This window comes from Lycorma delicatula, chromosome 11, assembly GCF_047948215.1.
Source record: "Lycorma delicatula isolate Av1 chromosome 11, ASM4794821v1, whole genome shotgun sequence".
Taxonomy (NCBI): Eukaryota; Metazoa; Arthropoda; class Insecta; order Hemiptera; family Fulgoridae; genus Lycorma; species Lycorma delicatula.
In genome coordinates, this window is record NC_134465.1 from 6,941,723 (window position 1) to 6,964,334 (window position 22,612).

At 30.9% G+C, this 22,612-nt stretch overlaps 1 protein-coding gene across 1 annotated transcript in view; it reads right to left on the bottom strand.

Moving 5' to 3' along the window:
• The window catches only part of LOC142332526 (uncharacterized), a 56,879-nt gene that overhangs the window by 15,032 nt on the left and 19,235 nt on the right, over positions 1-22,612 (bottom strand). Inside the window, exons 6-10 of the mRNA XM_075378975.1 lie at positions 19,756-19,990; positions 18,091-18,221; positions 14,665-14,974; positions 10,232-10,683; positions 1,017-2,701 (exon numbers count right to left, since the gene is read on the bottom strand). Coding sequence (XP_075235090.1) covers positions 1,017-2,701; positions 10,232-10,683; positions 14,665-14,974; positions 18,091-18,221; positions 19,756-19,990 — 2,813 coding nt within the window. The remainder of the gene's footprint in view (positions 1-1,016; positions 2,702-10,231; positions 10,684-14,664; positions 14,975-18,090; positions 18,222-19,755; positions 19,991-22,612) is intronic.

A 22,612-nucleotide genomic window follows, 5' to 3' on the forward strand; every position in this document is an offset into this window, starting at 1 on the left:
AGAAATTCAAAATCAAACACACTCGCTTCCCACTCACAAGGAAAAAACTCACAAAATGAACATTTTCAACACTAGAAAGGGCACTAAGATCGAAATGTATGAAAAGTACTGAGAGGACCGCTAGACCCAAACAGTCGCATCAAAGAGACTTTGATAATGGACTAACTAAAGTGATCCTACGTGGTCATAAAAGATGATAACAATAATAATAATAATTAAACTCTCTTAAGAACTAGATGTAGTAATAATTAAACTCTCTTAAGAACTAGATGTAGTAATAATTAAACTCTCTTAAGAACTAGATGTAGTTAGTAAGGATAGCCTCAGGATATCATTTGTATTTTTGTAGAGAATTTAAACCATAAACAAACTGCAACTGATAGTAAGGGTAAATAAGTAAAAGGTTATTTGTAGGAACATGTTCGCGGTGGCTGTTTAATTTAAAAAGCTGGTCAATGAAAAAAAAAATTATTGATCGGCATGTGCTGCTGCTGTCTAGTTAAAATTATATTATCTCTCGCAGGATAGCTGCCTGATTTGTAGTAGACAGCTCAAGATTTTTTTTTTTGGGTAAGGGCTTTTTATTTGTGTCATATTGCAGTTATTCTGATAACAAATAATCCTTTCTTATTATTCTCTGACTCACCCTATTTCCTTATCTATTCTATATATTGATTATTCACTTTTTTAAATTTTGGATCTTCCTCATTTTCAGTTGAGTGGGTATAGGTCTAGCCGTTCCAGATGCTCCCAGCTGAACAGCCAGTCTACTTGTGATGTTATCTAATAGTGAAACTCCCTGCAGACCGATCCAGAGATTTTTTTTTTCTTTGATGGCTATAGGTAGGCCTAAATAACTATTAGGTAAAGCTTTGCCTAATAATCTCCCCTTAAATACAAATATGAAAAGGGTAAATGAAGACGGATAAGTTCATTAATAAAGATAACAATTTTTAAACACACACCCCCCATATTACAAATTTATAAGATTTTAAAAGAATAGAAAAACAGCTTACCTTTCTCTAGCAAATTCTGTTCTTGGTTGCATTCACTCGAATCAATCTGTAAGTTAGTTTTTGAAGAAGAAGCTTTAAGTAATGGTACAAGTTTTGGTTCACTGTTTGTAATTCCGATAATTACATTATTCGTTTCAATATTCGCATTATTTTTAATATTATTACTGATATCTTTACTGCCGGTATGAACATCATGCCAAATAATTTTTGACGAATTTGAACTACGTGGCACATTGTCGGAATTAACATCACAGATTAATGAACGATTGTCATCACCATGATCCAGTTGTGAATAATTATTTGCATCTAAAGTTGACGGTCCCGGTAGCGACTGGAACCTTAATACTTGTGGTTTGCTTGATGGATCAGAATTATTGCTGGATGATGATTTTTCCTCATCGTGTAAAACATTTTCGCTGCACAACTGTTGTGTCGAAGATGATGATGTGTTAATTGTTCTTTGTAATAGAATTTCAACCGATACATTTTCCTCTGACTCTTTCAACTGTATGTTAGTATTAGAAACGCTTGAAATATTACTATTATTTTTTTCATTTAAATCTAACTGATCAACAACATTCTGTTTGATAACATCTTTGGCATTATTATCCTGTTGTTGGCTTTTTGTACAATCATCCTCTAACGTTTGTGTAATAGTTCTATCATATTTAATGTCTTCATTATAATCATCTTCATTTTCTTCTTTAACGCTGACAATTCTAACTGTTTTTTTATTACAACCAGTATTTCCACTGAATTGATCATTATTCATAAATTTATCATAACTCGGTTGGTGTAATGAAAATTTTAATAATTTATTTTTATTATTAAACATATTTTGTGGTAAATTTTTCACTTGATTAAGTCTCTCATTGCTATCTTCATTTTTTTTACAATTATCATTATTATTATTAATTAAAAATCTACTGCTACTACTTTGTAAAGAAAAATCACTTTGCTGTTCAAAAATATATGAATTTGTTCTTGTAACTGTTTTCCCTGAAATATCATCCTGTGTAATTCTTACAGGTGATTTCTTAATTATTTGATTCTCTTTATCATTTTCATTAATACATTCATTGTCATCATCAGCATCATCACTGTCATCATCATTTTCATCTTTGGAATTTGATTTACCTTTTTGTGAATTTTTTTGTTTAAAAACTGGATGATAATCATCGTCATCATCATCATCATCGTCATCATCATCAGTAATCTCTCTTATCGCTTCAGTTACATTTGTACTCGAAGCAAAACTTTTACGAACATTCCCTATTCCATTAAAATTAAATTTATTTTTTTTGTTACTATTTTCATTAATATTAATATCACTTCCGGTTTGTTGCTGTAAATCAGAAGTCATAGGTTGAAATACATTTGGATTATTTCCAGATTGTTGATCATAACCTGTGAAAAATGATCCAAACATAGGACGTGAAAGAGCTATTCTTGTTGCAAAACTTCTTGAACTATTAACATTATTATTTATTCGGCTATTACTAAACTGATTTGTTGGGAACAATGACGAAAAACTTGTCTGTTGTCTATAACCATTAAATGGATTAATTGTTCTCGATTGATCGGGATGAAATAAACGTGAAACATTTACATCTATGTTCTGTCTATTTCTAAAATCATTGTAGTCACGTTCTATCACTAAACTTTCTCGTTCCAACTGCCTTAACCTTAAAAATTAAGAAAAGAAATTTACATTAGAAAACAACAGTGGAATAAAAATAAACAATACTTTACACAAATAAAAACCTGATCCTAAATGGTTATTGAAAAAAAGAAATTTGCTGAGTATCTACTAAACGGTTGTTTTATTAACCACCGACCAAAATTATCATCTGATTTTAGATTTTAAGTAAAAAAACTCAACAGTGCTTGAATGTTTTCCTGTTTTCATTATTTTACACCTTCAATTCTCTTTTTTATTTTTAACCTGGTACCCTTAATCTGAAATCCCTACTACTCTGAATTTACCATTAATTCAAAACATTTTTTTGTAACAAGAATTTATTTATTAATTATTTTTACTTTATAAATAAATTAAAAAAGATAAAATAATTATTCAGTCTAAAATACCGCATATACTTAAAGTAAAATTTCACAGGTTGTAGAATATGCATTTTAATAATAATGTAACCTGTTTTTATTCATTATGCAGAGTGTACAATAAAAAAGATCATTAAACGTTTTGGCAATTTTTATACGCCATTTTGTGTTTTTTAAATAAAGATTACTTCTGTAGTATAGGTTATGCTATTTTAATTTTTTTAAATAATACTTTTTTATTAAGGTAATACTTCTTTATTAAACATAATAAATATGGAAATTTTATGTTTGTAATTTTCAAAATTGCTGTCATCTTAATTCTTCACTCAAGAATTATTAATATTAACTGCTAATTAGTTTACAGTATTACAGGTATGTGGAACAACCCATATGGTCTCAAAAAATATGTATTATGAGTGTCTGTAGGGTACCACTTAGTACAATCTGATTCACTAGGCCTATAGATAGTGACTCTTAATGGTATGCCCACATACCTCCCAAGGTCACTAAATAATCTGTACAATATTTTTACTAAACATTTTCATTTTAGAGAATTAGTACTGTCACATATGATTTTTTTTGTGTTACATGCACAAATCTCTTCTTAAAATACCATACATTTTTATATTTACTAATAAAATCTCTGATTTTATATATATATATCTGATATATATGTTAATGAATTTGCAGTTGAGCATCATAGCAGTGTAATAAAAAATACTTACTTATTTTCTGTTTCTTATGATATGTGAGGGGTGGCTATTAAATAATAAGACTAATGCTGCTACAGAAGAACTGTGCATGCGCCAAATTCATATGATTGACAGCTGTGTAACATGAAGCCTTCTCTTTCGATTGTTGCCACTCCAGTTTCTGTAGACATATTAGTCTGGCCATGGCCTTTGCTTGGATAACATCTGTTTTTTTGTTTTGCCGAAAAAATGATAAGTGTTTTATTAGAGCAAAGAATTGTAGTGAAATTTCATATGAAACTTGGAAAACCACTACTGAAACTTATCTTTTATTAAAAAAAGTATATGGCAATGAATGTTTATCACGTGCATGGGTTTTTGAGTGGTTTAAGCATTTGAAGGATGACCAAGAAGACTTTGAAGATGATCAAAATTCAAAGCAATGATGATTGTTTTTTTTCTATATTCATGAGATTGTATCTTTACTGGGTTCCTGAAGATCAAACAATTAATCAGCATTATTACCTTGAGATCCTTGCTCAACTCCGTGAAAAAATAAGAAAAAAATGACCCAAATTGTGTAAGAACAAGTCATGGGTTCTTCATCAGGACAATGCACCAGCTCACACTGCATTATCTGTCAAGATGTTTCTAACGAACTACAACATCCCAGTGTTAGACCACCCACCTTATTTGCCTGACCAGGCATCACGTGACTTTTATCTGTTCCCCAAGGTCAAATTTGCATTAGAAGGAACAAGATTTCAGACCATTAAAGCTGTAAAAGAAAAAACAGCACGTTACATTAAAGAGCTCATAGAAGAAGATGTCCAGCACTCTTTCAACAATGGAAAATTCACATGGAGTGTTGTAAGGATAGAGGAGAGGTGTATATTGAAGGGGATGAAAACTAAATATGTATAAATTTAAAATAAAATATTTTATAGCATTAGTCTCTTTATTTAATTAATTAATAGCCACACCTCATATGACCACCTTTGTAGTTATCACTAATTTATCAGATATTAATGTTGTATGATATTATTGGTTAAAAATTGTAAGAATCAAACCATTGTTTGAATTAATAATTAACTTACATGATTTTACTAGATAACTGCTTTGACCATTAAAGCTTACTTTGCAGCCACTTGATAGATTCACAAACGGTCAATGTTTCCTAAATGTTAATGACTACCTACCATGTACTCACTATATAATGTACAGAATCTAAAGCGTAGAAAATGGCAACATATATCAGTAAGAGGTAGATAGACAGAAAGATCAGAATTACTCTTGGAGAAACTGTCATCCAGATATCTCTGAACAACCCATGAGAATAAATTGTAATATAATGTACGATGTATAAAGTATGGGCCATTTGGTCATTAAAAAAAATTAACTTGTGAGATAAAGTTTTTACGTACAATTTTAGTTTACTGCATATCTACTTCACTTATCCACTAATCGCCATTAAGTTCTAAGCACTTTTTGTTACGCTGCACCAATTTCTTTAACCCCTCTGCATAGAAGTTTGCTGCCTGGGAATTGAACCAGTTGACAACAACAGTCTTGAGCTCCTTGTCGTTTTCAAACTGTTGTCCTCCAGACCACTTTTTCAAATGCAAGAAGAGGTAGTATTCACTAGGTGCAAGATCAGAACTGTATGGAGAGAGGTCAAAATGTTCCCAATGAAAATCTTGAATCTTCTTCTTGGTTAAGGCAGCAATGTGACATGTGTTGTGATGAAGGAGGATTACACCAGGCAACAGTTTTCCACATTGTTGATTTTGGATCGCACGTATCAGTTTGGTGAGCATTTCGCAGTACACATCGGCTGTAATTGTTAACCCACGTTCCATGAAATCAACCAAAATGACGATCTTTTCATCCAAAAAAAAAAATGGTAGCCAACATTTTTTGACTCAAGTATGGAGATTGCTTAAACTTTTTTGGTCTTGGGGAACTTGGATGGCACTACTGCGCCATCCAACGTTTCAATTCTGCACTGGTGTAGGATGTTCACGTCTCATCGCTTGTAACAATGTGGGAAAACATATCATCTCCATCTTTTGATAGTGATCCAAAAACACTCATCCACTACACATTCTTTGCGCTTTGTGTTGGTCGGTGAGCATTTTCAATACCCACCTTGCACACAATTTGTGATATCCGAGCTTTTCTGTGACAATTATGTAGGTAGAGGTGCATCCAATATGTGGAAATTAATCACCCATTGCACTAATTGTCAATCACCAATCACATCGCAGTTTTCAGTTCACTTATTCAATGATTTTGTCGGTCTGAAAATTGGGCCTGCCACTCCGCTCTTTGTCATGCATATTTGTGAAGCCATTTTTAAAGTCTCAACAGCATTGTTTAACCTTTCCTTCACTCATTACTGTAGGTCCATACACTAGGCACAACTCCCGATGAATTTCAGCAGCTGAAGATTCTTTTGCAAACAAATATCAAACCACAGCGTGCACTTCACAACTAGCGGAAGAAACGATTGTCGCAGACACTGCGATCTGCATTCACTGGCAAACAAACTACTTTCTTTTTTTTTCAGTCAAGCAATTCTTTCCACAGAGGATGAGATAAGTGTTTTGTAGCGTGTGTGAAAAATGCCATGCCTGACCAGGATTCGAACCCAGGACCTCCGGGTGAAAGGCTGAGACGCTACCACTTGCACCACGAAAGCAAACAACTGCATTGGCTTCATAAATAGTTGATAGATGGCCCTTTGCCGTTGCGAAGGGCCATCTATCAACATTCGCAGTTGCGTGAAACTGTGTTCAGACCTGCTAATATTTAAATATAAGCCAATGGCCCTTACTTTATGAATATGCCTTGTAATTTTATAATTGTTTAATTATAATAAATTAATTACATTAGTAATTAATCTCTATATATAAAAGAGAATGTCCTGACTGACTGACTCATAATCAACATACAGCCAAAACTATTATAGGTAGAGACTTGAAATTTTCAGGTTACCTTCGTATCTTTAAGTAGGCATATACTAAGAAAGGATTTTGTGAAATTATGATTTTAAGGGGTTCAAATGAATAATGGATAGTATTTTCAGTATCGATTGAATGTGTAAAAAATATTTCTGTCTTAAGGTCAATCAATATTGAATGAATGGATTACAGTAGTAAAATTTATTAATAATGTAATTTTTTAATCTAATTTAAATTTATTATTAATGTTGTTTTTATTGTTTATTTCTTCTAGCACTTATTTGTTGGTGTTCCTTCTTCCTACCGATCATTTATAAACATTTAAGAAAAAAAAAGTCATATGATTTTTTATGAGTCAACAGGTTAGTGTAGTGTTTCAAAAAGTGAATAAACATGTCAGTTGAAAAGATAACTGTCAACGACATGTTAATAACCCAAACAGTTAAACCTATCAAAGGAGATGGTGGATGCCTGTTCCGAGCACTTGCTTTTCACTTATTCAGTGATGAAAAATGATGCCAGGAGGTACAAAACACACTCGTTTCGTATGTGGCTGATCATTGGATTGACTTTGCTCATATATCTTACAAATCTTCAAATTGTGACAACTTTCCAACTTGTGAGGAATATGTATGCGAAATGTCAATTCATTCAGTCTACGGTGGTTATTGCAAATTAGTTGCAGCTGGTAAGACTTTTTCATTTTTATCTGAAGTTTATTACAACTGTAATCTTTATTGGAAATTTGGTAGTGACACATTGCCCGTAAAAAGATTGCGTCTTACTGGGAATATTAGTAGTGGTCATTTTTATATATATTTGCCTGATTTAGAAGACAACAGTTCACAAAATTCTTCTTCAACTATTCCTGTTAGAAATAATAAAAAGCCTCGTGCGAGGTTCATTGACAGATCGAAAAAGAATCAAGTCAAAAAAGCGGCAAAAAAGTATGTACAAATCAACCCAAAAGATAATAGAATAGCTGTGAAAAACTATCAACAAAATCATTCAGAGGTCCAAAGAGCTGTAGTAATAGCCTATCAAAATAGGCATCCAGAAGTACATAGAGCTGCTGCAGTTACATACCAGAAGTTCAGAGCATCCCAAAATCGATATGAGTGCAAGATTCCACCGATTCGTCCATAAAAGCATGTGCGCCCATGGAAAAATAAAAGACTGTCTGGTTTGGCTTACGATCCTAATATAGAAATATAAAAATGATATTGGAGTTATGACTGAAAAATGTCAGTTTTGTTATACTCTTAAATGGAAAGGTGAAACATCTGGCATGTGCAATTCTGGAAAAGTACAGCTAGAAACTTTGAAACCACCACCTAAAACATTATGTGCCTTATTAAATGGTGATCAACCTGAACATGGCCACTTTATTGACCGTAGTAGAAAATATAATGGTTGTTTTCAGATGATATCTTTTGGTGCTAAGCAGATTGTTGAAGAAGGTTTTATGCCAACTTTTAAAGTGCAAGGTTAAGTTTACCATTTATATGGCAGTTTGATACCACATTCTCAGGAAGAGGCTAAATTTTTGCAAATATATTTTGTTGGTGAAGATGTAAAGAAGTAAAACTTAGATGCTCTAACTATCCAGAAGTCAAATGAGAATTGGAGACTAATCTTCTTTTGGCTAAAGTAAGAAGCACTCACGACATTGCTTTGGCATCGCTGCTACGCTATTAAGTAGAGGAAAGACTGCACATTCGGCTTTTTAAACTACCACTTAATCTCAACAATATCAAAACTCCTACATGCAGCATCAGTAAACATCTAATATGTCAAAGGTTTTACAAGAATATAAATTAATTATTTGGGATGAGTGTCCAATATCACACAAGAAAGGGATTGAAGCTCTAAATAACTGTCTCAAAGATCTCAGAAATTCAAATATACTCATGGGAGAAGTTACTGTCTTTTTAACTGGAGATTTTCGTCAAACTCTACCAGTAGTGTTTAAAGGAACACGAGCCAAAAATGTAGAGGCATGTATCAAGAATTCATATCTGTGGCCTCATATAGTAAAACTATCTCTTACTAAAAATATGAGAGTGCACCTAAAAGGAGACAATACTGCTGGACAGTTTTCTGAGCTTTTCTTAAAAATAGGAGATGGTAAATTCCCTGAATCTGAAGGAAAAATTACTTTACCTGCACTATTAGGTACAGTAGTAAGTACTTTAAAAGAGCTCACAGATAGAATATATCCGGATATTTGAAACCTCAGAAACAAATCTATGGTCTGCCTATGCAAGAGAGCCATTTTGACTTCAAAAAATTAAACAGCAGCTAAAATAAATCAAATATTATTAGAATCATTTCAAGCTGAAAGGATGGAATATAGATCTGTTAATTCAGTATTGGAAGTCGATGAAGCAGTTAATTACCCAGCTGAATTTCTCAATTCTCTCAATCCACCAGGGTTTCCACCACACATGCCAACTTTGAAAGTTGGTGCTTCAGTTATGTTACTGAGGAATCCTTGCCCACCTAAGTTATGCAATGGTACATGACTGTATAATCGCCGTTCAAAAAAATGTTATTGAAGCTAAAATTACCACTGGGTGTGCTAAAGTAGAATCTATGCTCATTCCTCGCATACCAATGATACCATCAGACTATCCGTTTGAATTTAAGAGAATGCAGTTTCCTGTTAAAGTATGTTTTACAGTGACAATAAGTAAATCACAAAGCCAAATGTTACAAGTTGCTGGGATAGATGTTAGAGAAGACTGTTTTTCACATGGGCAATTTTATGTGGCATGCTCCAGAATCAGCATCCCTTCAGGTTTATTTATTTTGGCACAGAAGGAAAAACATCTAATGTAGTTTACAAAGAAGTTCTAGAATAATTTTATTTTTATATTATACTTAAAATATTTATATTCATTTTTTGTTATTTGTTATTAGTTATTTAATGGTTTTTTTTTTTATTATTTATGTTATTTGTTATTTAAATATTTATTAAAATAAATTCAGTAAATAACATGTGATTAAGAAGTTTTTAGTATTTATTAGTAGATTTTTAAAAGCACTGGCCTGTGAGGGTTCGGATGGAAAGAAGGGTAGACTTTGTTTTTTGGGAGCCCACAAGTAACTTTGATGATTTTGAGTGATAAGAACAGGAGTTCTATTATCTATTTCTAACATCATATTTTAAACACAGACAACATAATAAGGAAAAGTATCCAAAACATTCAATAAATATGTTTAAAAATCAAGTATCACATGGGCAAGGCCACGACAGGTACACGACAGCTAGTAATAATAAAATAATAATTTTTGTCATACAGAGTTCATAAATCAATGGTTATGTATAAGAAATTCTACAGGATAGCTGACTTATCCCCTTCAAAAAAAAACACGGCCAGCCAAAAGTTCAAGCAATAAAATGTAATATACTAGTTGACATATCATATCAGCTGATTATTGTTCAAATAACATATACCATTAAATAATAAATAATAATGAAAATATGTGTAGTAATTACCGGACTCTAGCTTCATGAATCATTTCATCAGTTGTGGTCGCAGAAGATTCATCAGATGAGTGATATGGTTTTTGTTGCGCAACAGTCCTACGAGGTCTTCGTCGAGTTTCACTACGTCGTATAGCACCAGTATTAGTAGCTTGTGAATTACCAGTAGGAGCTTGGTTAGATGGCGGTTGCATTGCAAAAAAACTAGTTTCTTCACCGGAACCGATGTGCGGTGGCCAAGTAGGACGTGGAAAAACATGAGCGGTAGGAGGTGCAGTTAAAGGTGGAGTCGTTATAGCCATTTGATGCGGTGTAGTTAATTGTAATGCTACTTGAGCGTCTTGTAATTGATTTGATAAGTCAGCAGCTCTGATGGTTAATTCATCGATACGTTGTCGTTGCTGAACGACCCGTTCATTCAGCTCTTGTTTTTCTTCTTCTAATCTTTGCAAAAATTCCATATCCTATAAATAAAACAAAAAACAAAACAATTGTAATCTGTTATTTATCTATTAAGGGATTAAAAATTTCTTATGTTAGAATTTTGAGCATTGAACTAATAAGAATTAACATGCTTTCACTGCAAACTGTTTTAGATGCATTATATTTACCTGTAGAATAAACTGTTGAATATATATATATATATATATATTTGTTTTTTCATACATATTATGTGATGAAGAACAATATAAATTTTGGCAAAAACATTGTACAAAAAATTTTATCATTGATCTTATCCAGAAGTTTGTATTTTCCTCCACATTAAAGTAGCATTTCCATGTCATTAATCATTAATATTATCATACATTTTTACATTAATATTACCCATAAAATATTACTGCCACAATTATATACTACTATATTTCTATCAAAACCTTTCAGTAATGCCATGAATTTTAATAAGCTGTTTGTGTAAATAGCTGATAAAACAAGTATAACTCTATTAGAGACTGACTGTTACGGGTATTTCAACGGTATGTTATACAATTAGTGCACAGAGATTGGCAATAAGAAACTTACTTACTGAATCCACTTTTTCTTTATCCTGTTTTAGAATAGTTATTTTTTACTTTTAAGCAATAATTTCTCATCAGGTCTCTTATAACTGTTTATGACATCTAATAAAATGAAAAGCAAGTTAAAAATAATAAACTTTAAGATAGAAATATTACGAACTTCATTTACATTACAAAGAATTGTATTAAGTATATTCAATGATGCCATTGATAGTCAGAAGTGTAAATAACACAGTGTTCAAGAAGTGATGCAGCCTTATGGGAAAATGAGTAAATTACAGTAGTTGTTGAAAGTGGCCTCAATTATGCAACTCACATAATTGAATATGATGTTACACATGTTGCAGCATTTGTTGAGGAATTGCTGTGACACACCTTTTTTTCACACTACAATTCAGGAATAGTGTGAGGATATATTTGCTTGGTACATTATAGCAGAGTTCTATGCAATTATTTTTAAAGAAATGTTTGTGCGTTTAAAGCAGTCTGGTAAAGTTTGCTGATTTAAGATAATCAGTGTGTCACTTTCAATTATGTTTCATTGGTTTTATAAGGTCAAAATTTATTCCCTTATGTGGTATTCAGATTCATGGTGTCTTTATTTATGTATATGATGAAAAAATTGTTCACAGACTTTTTTTTGTTTGGTATAAGATAGTCTTGTCAATGAATCTAAAGCATTGGTGCCAATAATTAATGGAAATGTTTATTATTTGTGAGAATACATGAGGTCTGTTAGAAAGATCTGAAGAAAATCTGTTAGCGGGATGCAGAGTTTTAAGACCAAAAATATAGGACAACATATACAAGGTCTGTTCAAAAAATAACTAAACTTTTTTAATTACACGCCAACGGAGATATTTAGTGATGTGCAGTTGGCAGTAGTGTGTTCCGCATAACCTCCTCTGTAACCACATGTTCTTGTATTGTTGACATCTTGTTTAGTTTTGTGTTATTGTTATTTGAGTGCAACATGTTTAAATGTTAGTAGCGATTTTTGTAATGTGCAATTTTTTGATGATAGAAGTTTTGTCTCAATGTCGTAGCCATAAACCCAGCTTTCGTCTCCTGTTATGATCCTTTGCATGAATGTTTCATCGTCATCAGCTTGTACAAGGAGTTGCCGGCAATTGTCCACTCAAACAAACTTTGCTGCGACTCGATGCATGTTCAATATTTCTGTCAAAATGTCACAGCATGATTTAATCAAGATGATAACTCTTTCTGCAAGTTCTCTTATAGTCAATCGACGATTTGCCTGCACCAGAACGCTGATTTTCTGAACGTGTGTGACATCAGCTGAAGTTGAAGGCCTTTTTGGTCGAGGGTCATTTTCAATTGACTGACGACCACTTTTAAATCATGAAAATCATTCATAGTATTGCATACAATCCAGAGCATCATCTCTGTAAGCTTGTTTCAAAACTTGAAAAATTTCTGTGAAAGTTTTCCCCAGTTTCACGCAAACTTTTACACTGTATCATTGCACCTGAAAAACGAACATTACAAAAATCGTCACTAACACTTAAACATGTGGTTACAGAGGAGATTATGCGGAACACAATGCTGTCAACTGCACGTCACTAAATATCTCCATTGTTGCATAATTAAAAGAGTTTGGTTATTTTTTGAACAGACCTTGTATTCTCTTTTACATAATTTAAAATGTTTCATCTATAATAAAGTTGAATTTATTTAGTCGCAGATTTACTTTTGATAATAAACACTGTTTATTAACTGATATTAGAATAGCCATTTATTAAAACAAGTAAATTAAACATAAAATTCACTTAAGTAGCAGTGCTTGGAGTTATGTCAACATGGGAAAGTGAGAGGTTGTAGCTATAGATGGTTTTTGAAATTATACTATGAAAGTCATATGTGAAATTTCTTGATTTGTAGAATTTGAACATTTTTAATCATTTTTTTAATCTCAATTAATTTAACTATTAAACTATTAATACAGTTTGAAAGTTTTATAATGTAGACTTATAAAAACTATAATCTTATCTAAGCTTATCCTATCTTATCTTTTATTACTTTCTGGTGAAACGTTTTTCTCCTGATGTATACGTTAGACAATTCAATTTTTGTCTACGTTTCTAATACAGAACAATTAAACCTGGATGTCCTACTACATGGATAACCAAACTAATTCACCTCTTACAAGATTTTACTGCAAAATTTCATCTCAAGATGAACAGTAGAATTTTTGATTTCTCATTTTATCAACCTGTTTAACTCTTGCATCGACACTTATATAAGCCATTTAAAGGCCTTTATTATTTTTTTTCAGTGTTTTCTTATTGTCCAAATTTCACAACCATAAAGCATTACATATGACCCAAATATTTTCAAGAAATTTTTTATCTATATTAGATACTACCTGACTTCTTTTGTGATCTGTTTGTGCCAATCTGTTTTTGAAGTTCACCTTACTTCAACCATTATTTATAATTTTTCTACCTAAATAACAAAATCCTCTTCCAGTATATTTTATTCCCCTAACCTAATATTTAATTCCTCATTAACTTCCTCTTTGATACATTTCATTAGTTCTGTTTTAGTTTTACTTTACAGATTTTTTTTTCTTTTAGCATACAAATTTATGCCTTTCAGTATTTCTTATAATTTATTTTTGCTTTCTGCTAAAACAACGTCATCAATGAATCTTAAACTTTTTCTTTTATAAAGCTATCAATCTCAAATTTATCTTTCAATTTCTGAATCATTTCTTCTACATTGAAATTAAAAAATCAATGGGGCCAGACTACATCCTTCTTCACTCCTTTTTTAATCAGAGTTCACTTCATTTTCTATTTTTGTAAATGCCAGCTGATTCTTGCACAACATAAATAATTGTTTTCTGTATAATTACAAACAAATATAACAATCCTGTTTTTGAAGTAGACGGTTGATATTTTTTACTTTAAATTGGAACTTGATGGATTTTAATCAATAAAAGCTATCTATATAGTAATGAAAAAGTCCAAGAAGGAATATTTTGTACAAGAAAATTGCAAAAAACATTATTTTTTCTCCTAAAATTTGCCCTTCAAGAAGTATACATTATAAAAGTTTCCTTCCTAGCACCCTTCTTCTTTCCCATACTTAGCACCCTGGAATGGGTGATGATCATAGACCACAATCTCATTCCTTCTTTTCAGGTTTAACAGAGAAACTTTTTTTTTCAATCTAATCCTATTAGAGTACTTAAGAACTAATGAAGTTCATTTCATTGGGCTTTGCTGATGTTTTCTTCTATGTAGAAATAGCTATACATTACCCTTCTGCTTTGTTTCTCCATTACATCTGAAGCCTGTAAAGAATAAATATATAAGCACTGAAAATGAAAGCAGATCAAGCTTCTGCTTCTTTATTTTGAAAAAAAAGGATTTTTTTTAGAAATAATGTAAAATGTGTATTTACCATTTTGTTAGATATCGGAGATGAGTTATTTGTTTGTAAACCTTTATCTTCTTGAGGTGGAGGTATAGGTATATCTGAATTCGTATTAGTAGTAGCGGTTGCAGTAACTGGTAAAACCGTATTGGAAGCTCTAGATACAACAGTTGGTACTTTCTCATTTATTATAAGGTGACGTAATGAATTATATTGTTCTTGAATTGTATGGAAAAAATTAAATTCCTGATTGTAAGAATCTTGTACTTTTAAAGATAACTCCTTCTCTGATAGTTCTTTCTGTACTTTGGCGACTGCTTCTTGATCAGCGGCCAAACTGTAATAAAAAACTGTTAATTACAGAAGTACTAAATTAAATAAATATTGCACCTTTATAGAAATTTATCATTTTTTTTAGTATTTCAATTATAACCAAACATATCTTAGGTAAATTCAATGTGTTACAAGACTCTGGTCGGAGTCATACTTAAGGTGAAGTCCTTTTGAATGGATTTGAATGTCCAAATAATATAATTAATAAAATACTGGGTATTACTAATTAATAGAATAATAAAAATTAAATGTATTACACTTTTTTAAGCAAAAAGCGAGTCAAATCAAACTATAAATAACTTTGATGCTTGAGATACGTTTCACTTATTTTTGTCTATTTCATAATTAAAAATTTGCTTTGAATTCATTTTGTTTTGATTTAAAATATTCCTAGTAAGAGGTGGGTAACATGTCATACAAATTATTATGAGAGATATTTCAAGTCATTTGGACTTCTCAGCCTGACAAAAGAGATGTATAAGTATGACCAAATGACAGTGATACTTGTCAAGTTACGATATTTACGATGGCATACTGCATAGTCTTAATTGCATACATTTAGTTACTTGTTTATGGTGATTGAGTAAAGCAAATAAGTTGTGATTTTCTGAAAAATGATAAACTTGAACTTCAAGCTATTATGAAGGTTTAACCCCAACAGACATACAGACTGGGAGTTGGATCCCAGTTTAAAGAATTCTTCCCCTTCGTTATTGACAGCAAAAAAAAAAATCAGCTGCAGAATTTAAACATGTTCTTTTATCTATTCAAAATGATGAACACTTGGGATGTTCAAAAGCTGCTACAACCAAAGAAATCATTACAAAAATCCACAATGCCATATTAAATGATCACAGACTGCAGGTAAGCCAGCTTGCTGGCGTAAACATTTCAATAGATCATGTCCACTATATTTTACACAAACTTTTCAGTATGAAAAAGCTTTCTGCCTTGATAGTGTTATGTTTGTTAGTGATCTATAACCCATTAATTAAACATTTCTCAAAAGCATTAAGATTTATTTAAATGTGATTCTGTTGAGTTCTTTGATGTTTTATACCTGTAAATGAAACACAGATTCACCAATACACACCAGAGACCAAATAGCAATTCATACTGGATGAGGGACAGTGAAAGCGTACCAAAGAAAGTGAAAACAGTTATGAAGAAAAATCATGGTTACAGTTTTTTGAGATTCTCATGGTATGGTGCTCATACAATATCTGGAAAAATGCAGGACCATTGGGGAGCATTCTGTTTCAGAATAAACTGATTGAAGAATCCTCTTCAGGCTAAATATTCAAATTTTGCCAAAAATAAAGTGCTTTTCATAATTATAATGTGTGTCTACACATATTTCAGGTTGTTGCTACAAAATTCCATGACGTACACTTTTAAGTCCTTCAACACGCACTGCATTTTCTGGATCTAACTCCCAGAAATTACTTTCTCTTCCGAAACCTAAAATAGTGGCTCACTGAATGAAAATTCACTTCAAATGATGAGGTCAAAGCTGAGATGACTGCTTATTTTGCAGAGTTGGACAAATTGCATTATACAAAGGGTATAAAAAAGTTGGAAAGTCATTAGTCTAAATGTATCAAGTTTCAAGGTGATCATTACATTAAAGAATAAAAATATTTTTTGTAAAATCTTTCATTTTCTTTGTCAGGCTGAAAACTATCTGAATGATCATCGTATATAAGGATAAGGATATTTTAGAATACTTTCTCCTTGAATGTAAAATGAAATAAAATTTTTGTTTAATCCCACTGCTTTGTGAGAATTAATGGACAACTCTTAATCCAGGTAAAAGTCAAAGTTCTGTAAACTAGTAAAATCAACTTTTTTGAAGATCCATAAAAGCTCGGTAAAATAAGGTCATACTGAAATTTTTAAGGCGTTATATAAGGGATAAACTTGGTTTCTTATGGGGTTTTTGACCTAAAATCAAATAAAATTGTCTCAGAACTGTGTCTCCCTTAGTTTTCATAATATCCAATGTAGAACAGAAAAGTTTGGTGATGAAAAACATGTTTTTTTTTTTTTTAAGTTTGAAGTACAATAACTGTAACTGACTAATAAATGCGTAAATTTTATTATCAAAACTTGTAGAAAATCAAATTCTGAGAAAATTGGTTTTCATTTGATTTTTATTTTCTACTTGTCCTACAGGAAGGTTGTTTTTAAATTAATTTATTTTTAAAAAAAAGTCTATATAGATAAAACAATTTTTTTGTTTTAGTGGTAAAAAAAAATAAAAATGATGGCAAGGGAGGGGATTCTCTGAGGAATTAATTTGTATTAAAGGTTAAGGTTTATTATTATTCCCTTATAATTAAGTAGTCAGCACATTAAATTATAGACAAAACTACTCTTTTATAGCAGTATCTCAAGAAGTATTAAAAGAGATTTTCATATACCTTTAACAGGTCAGATTTAAATAACAAGCTTTTCTGCATTATTTCAGCATTTCTGAGGGTTACCTTGAATGTAACTTCCACTCGATAACCTCTTGTGGAAGATGAAATAAAAAGTCAAGTTCATTGCCATTATTTAAAACTAGAATAATCGACATTGCTGTTACTGAAATCCAGACAGATTCATGACATTTTTCCTTAGGCTTGTGTAATTTATATGTATATATGTGTTACAAATTACTTTAATATTAATTAATATCATTTTTTTTAAATAAAAGCAAAACTCTGTTAATTTTTCTTTTTTTGGTTATTATAAATTAATAACTTAATTTAATTTATAAATATATTGTTTATTTCTAAAAATTGATTATGTTTTGCTTTATAGAAATTCATTATATTATTACTATATTTATACTTTTTATAAGGAAATACTTGATAATCCAGTAGTTATCTTGGGACTACGACATATGTTTTCAATCCTATTACACAGAAGGCTTCATTGATATAGCTGTTTCTTCCCGTAATCCTGTACTTATTGTGCATAAATGCATTTCCTTTAATAACTTAAAAGTCTAGGAGTACGGCAAGAAGCAATGCATCTTGACGGCTATCTGGGTAAGTTGAAAATGTATTATGTTATAAGCCAGAGATGACTACTGAAAAATAAAGTAATCAAGATTATTAATATTAAAAAAAATACCGTTGATAAGCCTCACTAAGTTTACTTTTTTGCAATTCAAGTTCACTCTTCTTACTATGCAATTCTTCAGCATCTTTTTCTTTAATTTCCTTTAATTTTCTTTCTCTCTCTTTCAGATCATGTGATTCTGCCTGTAAAATAATTAATAATTTTTATTCAATTAATAATTTGTCTTCAGTCACTAAACAAAATGATCTATAAATTTTGACACTCTCTACCTTTTAAATACATACGGAGTGTTCTGGAATGTGTTCCCTGAATTTCATGTACTGAATCAGGACACCAAAAAGAACAAAAAAGTTCATATAGACATAAGTCCTGTTTTACTTTGTTACCTTCTGAACACCACCATTTTGTAAATTTCAACAAAAAAATTATTTCTCAGGAACTTTTAAACCTATTTTAATTAAAATTGACAAATCTAAGACTAGTAGTATCTTATTCTACAAAATAAAAATTTTTGATAACATCACCTTTAAAAATTTCAACATAGCAACCATCTTAATTTTTTTAAACTCAATAGCTTTGCAATTATTTGCTTGATAAAATTTTTACCTATTTTAAGATTTATTACGCATTTTATTTTGAACAAAATGACACCTCTCATTTATAAAAATCCATTGACAAACAATCACGTTATTGCAGACAATGAACCCAGTAGTATGCTTGCACATGGTAATTCAAGCTGATAATTTTTGCCTGTTTCTATTTCCTCCACTAAATTTAGTAAAAGTTATTACTAATAAAATAATAATAGTAAATTAATAAAAAGTGACGTTTTCAAAAATGTTTATTTTGTAGAATAAGACACATTAGATAAGACAATTTAGAAAATCTTAGATTTTCTAAATTTAATTATAGTAGGTTTACCTGTTACTGAGAAATAATTTTTTTGTTGAAATTCACAAAATGGCGTCCAGAAGGAAAACAAAACAAAATAGGACTTATGTTGATATGAACTGTTTTGCTCATTTTGGTGTCCTGAATCAGTACCTAAAGTTTGGGAAACATTCTTTTAACTGGAAAATTTGATCATGTATAGCTTTAGAAATTTTGTAGATGTTCAAAGTACATCTTATAAATTACCATGAAGAAATTTTGCTTAAAATTACTTGCTTTTTTCTAGCAGAAACATGTTTAGAGGAGATGTTGCTGAATAGGTTTTCTGTCTGCAACCCACCGGGTTGGTCTAGTGGTTAACGCGTCTTCCCAAATCAGCTGATTTGGAAGTCGAGAGTTACAGCGTTCAAGTCCTAGTAAAGCCAGATATTTTTACATGGATTTGAATACTAGATCGTGGATACCGGTGTTCTTTGGTGGTTGGGTTTCAATTAACCACACATCTCAGGTACAGTCGAACTGAGAATGTACAAGACTACACTTCATTTACACTCATACATATCATCCTCATTCATCCTCTGAAGAATTATCTAAACGGTAGTTACCGGAGGCTAAACAGGAAAAAAAGAAAGAAAGGTTTTCTGTCTGCAAATGGTTTCAATTATTTGTTGAAAACAAATTGTATTCTTTATAGTGCTAGTCTCATTTATTATAAATTATTATTTCATAATTAGTCACAATGTTTAAAACAAAATATATAAATTTACAATAAATACCAAATAAATAAAAACACAAACAAGAGATGAAAATCTTTCATAATCATACCTCTAACATCATTAGTTTTTCTGACAACTCAGTATGCTGAGCTCGTAATTGGTTCGCAAGTTGATGAAGACTTCTCTCACGTTCATTTAATTCGGTTTCAATCTTTGTTTTCCATTCTTTTAAATCTTTATCCTTCTTAATTTTCTTTTCCATATCTTTCAATTTATCCTCTAATAATTTTTTATATTTTGCTTCTTCTTCTTCTTTAACTTTATTCAATTCTTCTTCATGAATCCTTTAATTGTAACAAAATTAAAAAGTAAAAAATTTCTGTATTTACTAAAAAACCAATAAATTTATTACTTTTGTTTCTGTAAAAATTATGCAATTTTATTTTCTTAAAATTCATTAATTTTTTTTTTTAAGAGGAAAATGAGATAGATAGAATGATAAAGAGTAAAAATCCTACAAACTTGCTAGTAATAGAATATTAGAATTAACAATATAGAAAAAAAAATATTATATAGAATTCTACATAATTTAACTGTTTAAAATAATAACAACTAACCTCCTTAAAATCTTAAAACATATTATTAACTGTTTACATTATAACTACATAGAACTACTGTATTAATTTTATTGATTGTGACATCATAGCTCAAATAATGAGCTTTAACCTTCTGCTGGTAACATAAATAAGACAACTGGATTAACTCTCAAAATTGAGAGTTCTAAGGTTCAAATCCTAGTAAAGGCAGTTACTTTTATATGGATTAAATACTAGTTCTTGGAAACTGGTGTTCTTTGGTGGTTGAGTTTCAGTTAACCACACATCTCAGAAATGGTCGACCTGAGACTGTACAAGACTACAATCCATTTACATTTCGTACATATCATCCTCATTCATCCTCTGAAGTAGTACCTTACAGTAGTTCCGAAGGTTAAACAGAAAAAGAAAGGGTTAGGTAACAGGGGTGATGAATCAACCCAGGCTCTTTAAATAACAAGAAAATGAAATTTTAATAATGGAAATTTATTAAAACTATGTATAAATATTACTTTAAATTGAAACAATGAAAGGAAACATACAAAATCTTTTACTATTTTACAAAATCAGTTTATAAAACACTTTATACTTATCTCTCTCTGCTGGTCTGAACATGATTTCATATTTTGTGTAGGCTGTTTTAATTTTCCAGTCTTTTATTCTAGAACAAATGAAGCACCTTGATTGCTTCTGTAATTTAGCTAGGAAATTCTGTTTTTCATCTTCATCTAATGGCCACTTTAGTCCAAGAAAATTAGAAATGTCTTTGTTAACTTGACAAGGCAAATTTGTTTTATGACGTCATTGTATATGTAGTTTGCAGAGCTGATATGCCAGATTTTTCAAAAATACTTTTCTTTTAATTTTTGTTTCATTATTAACAATTCTATTACGAATCAGAGCACTAATTCCAGCTCGTTCAAGAATGCCAAAAAACATACGAAGCAGCCAGCGATTAATACATCTCAAAACACTATATACATGAACCATTTTATCAAAGGCATCTATTCCACCTTTTGTCGAGTTGTAGAACTTGATAATTTCTGGTTTCTGTGTATTTTCATTTACATCTTTTTGATTATGCATTGTAGAGATTAAAATAACTCATTTATCCTTTTTTGGAGTAAATGAAACCATAGTTTCAAAAACAATCTGAGACGATAGGACACTTTTCATTTTGTTTGGATGGAAACATGGTGGAATATCTGCTTTGTTTTTGCGCAGAGTTCCAACAAGTATTAAGTCGTAATCATTTAGAATTTCATTTGCTAAGGGTACCGATGTTAACCAATTTTCACAAAAACAGTGATATTTTTGTTACGTTCATGTACTGATTCTGAGAGAGTTTTTATATAGTATGTAGTTAGGCTGTCTTTAGATAGCCTTAAGTTATGTCTATTTCCATTTCTCCTTCCCCGCATACACTATGGTTTCAATTATATAAAATGTTCTGGCATCACACATTGTAACAATTTTAATGCCGTACTTATCCGGCTTTGAAGCAATGTACACTCAGAAAGGGCACTTTCCTCAAAAACCAAGAAACTGTTCGTCAATTATCAGATAAGCATGAGGGATATTTTGTTCTCGGCAAATTTTTATGAAAGCTGACCGCAAGGTACAAATAGACAAGAACTTATCAAATCTATCCCTAATATTTTTGTTGTCAAATTTTAAACAAACAAAAATTTAAATCACATTTCTGACATAACAAGTTTGTACTCTGAGGAGCATGCCCACATTTCTTAAGTACTCAAATGGCCATCTTTTCTCCTTCTTACCATGTACAATAATCCTAAGAGTGCTTTTATTTTGATATCATCTTTATTATGTATAAATCTTTGGTTAGCACAATTGGCACATCTTACCTCTATTTCATTATTTGTAAACTGCACTACAATATGAATTAAATTTTTATCAATAAGCAAGTTTAAAGCATCAGTTTCAGAAGTAATATATGCATGCAATCTAGTGTTTGGAATTTTCACTTTATTATGTAATTGTGTTCTACTTGATTTTCTGGTGGTGAAAGTGACCATTTATGACCATTTTTACCTTTTTATTATATTTGAAGTAGATATTATTATTACCTCATATCCTTCACAGTAATTCAATACCTCAAAACTATCCTCCTCTTCAGATAACAACTGATCATCAAAAACATTATCTTCATCACTTAACTCATTTGAAAAAATTTGCTTCTTTACACTGATGAATTCCATTTTTTAACAGACACATGCTGACAAAATTCACTAACACAAATGGTATCAGGGGTGATGTATCCAAAGTACAGTAAATCCAATGAAAATATGTACACACAACTAGTATCAAGGAAACTAAAAGTGAATGACCTAAGAATAGAATACGTAG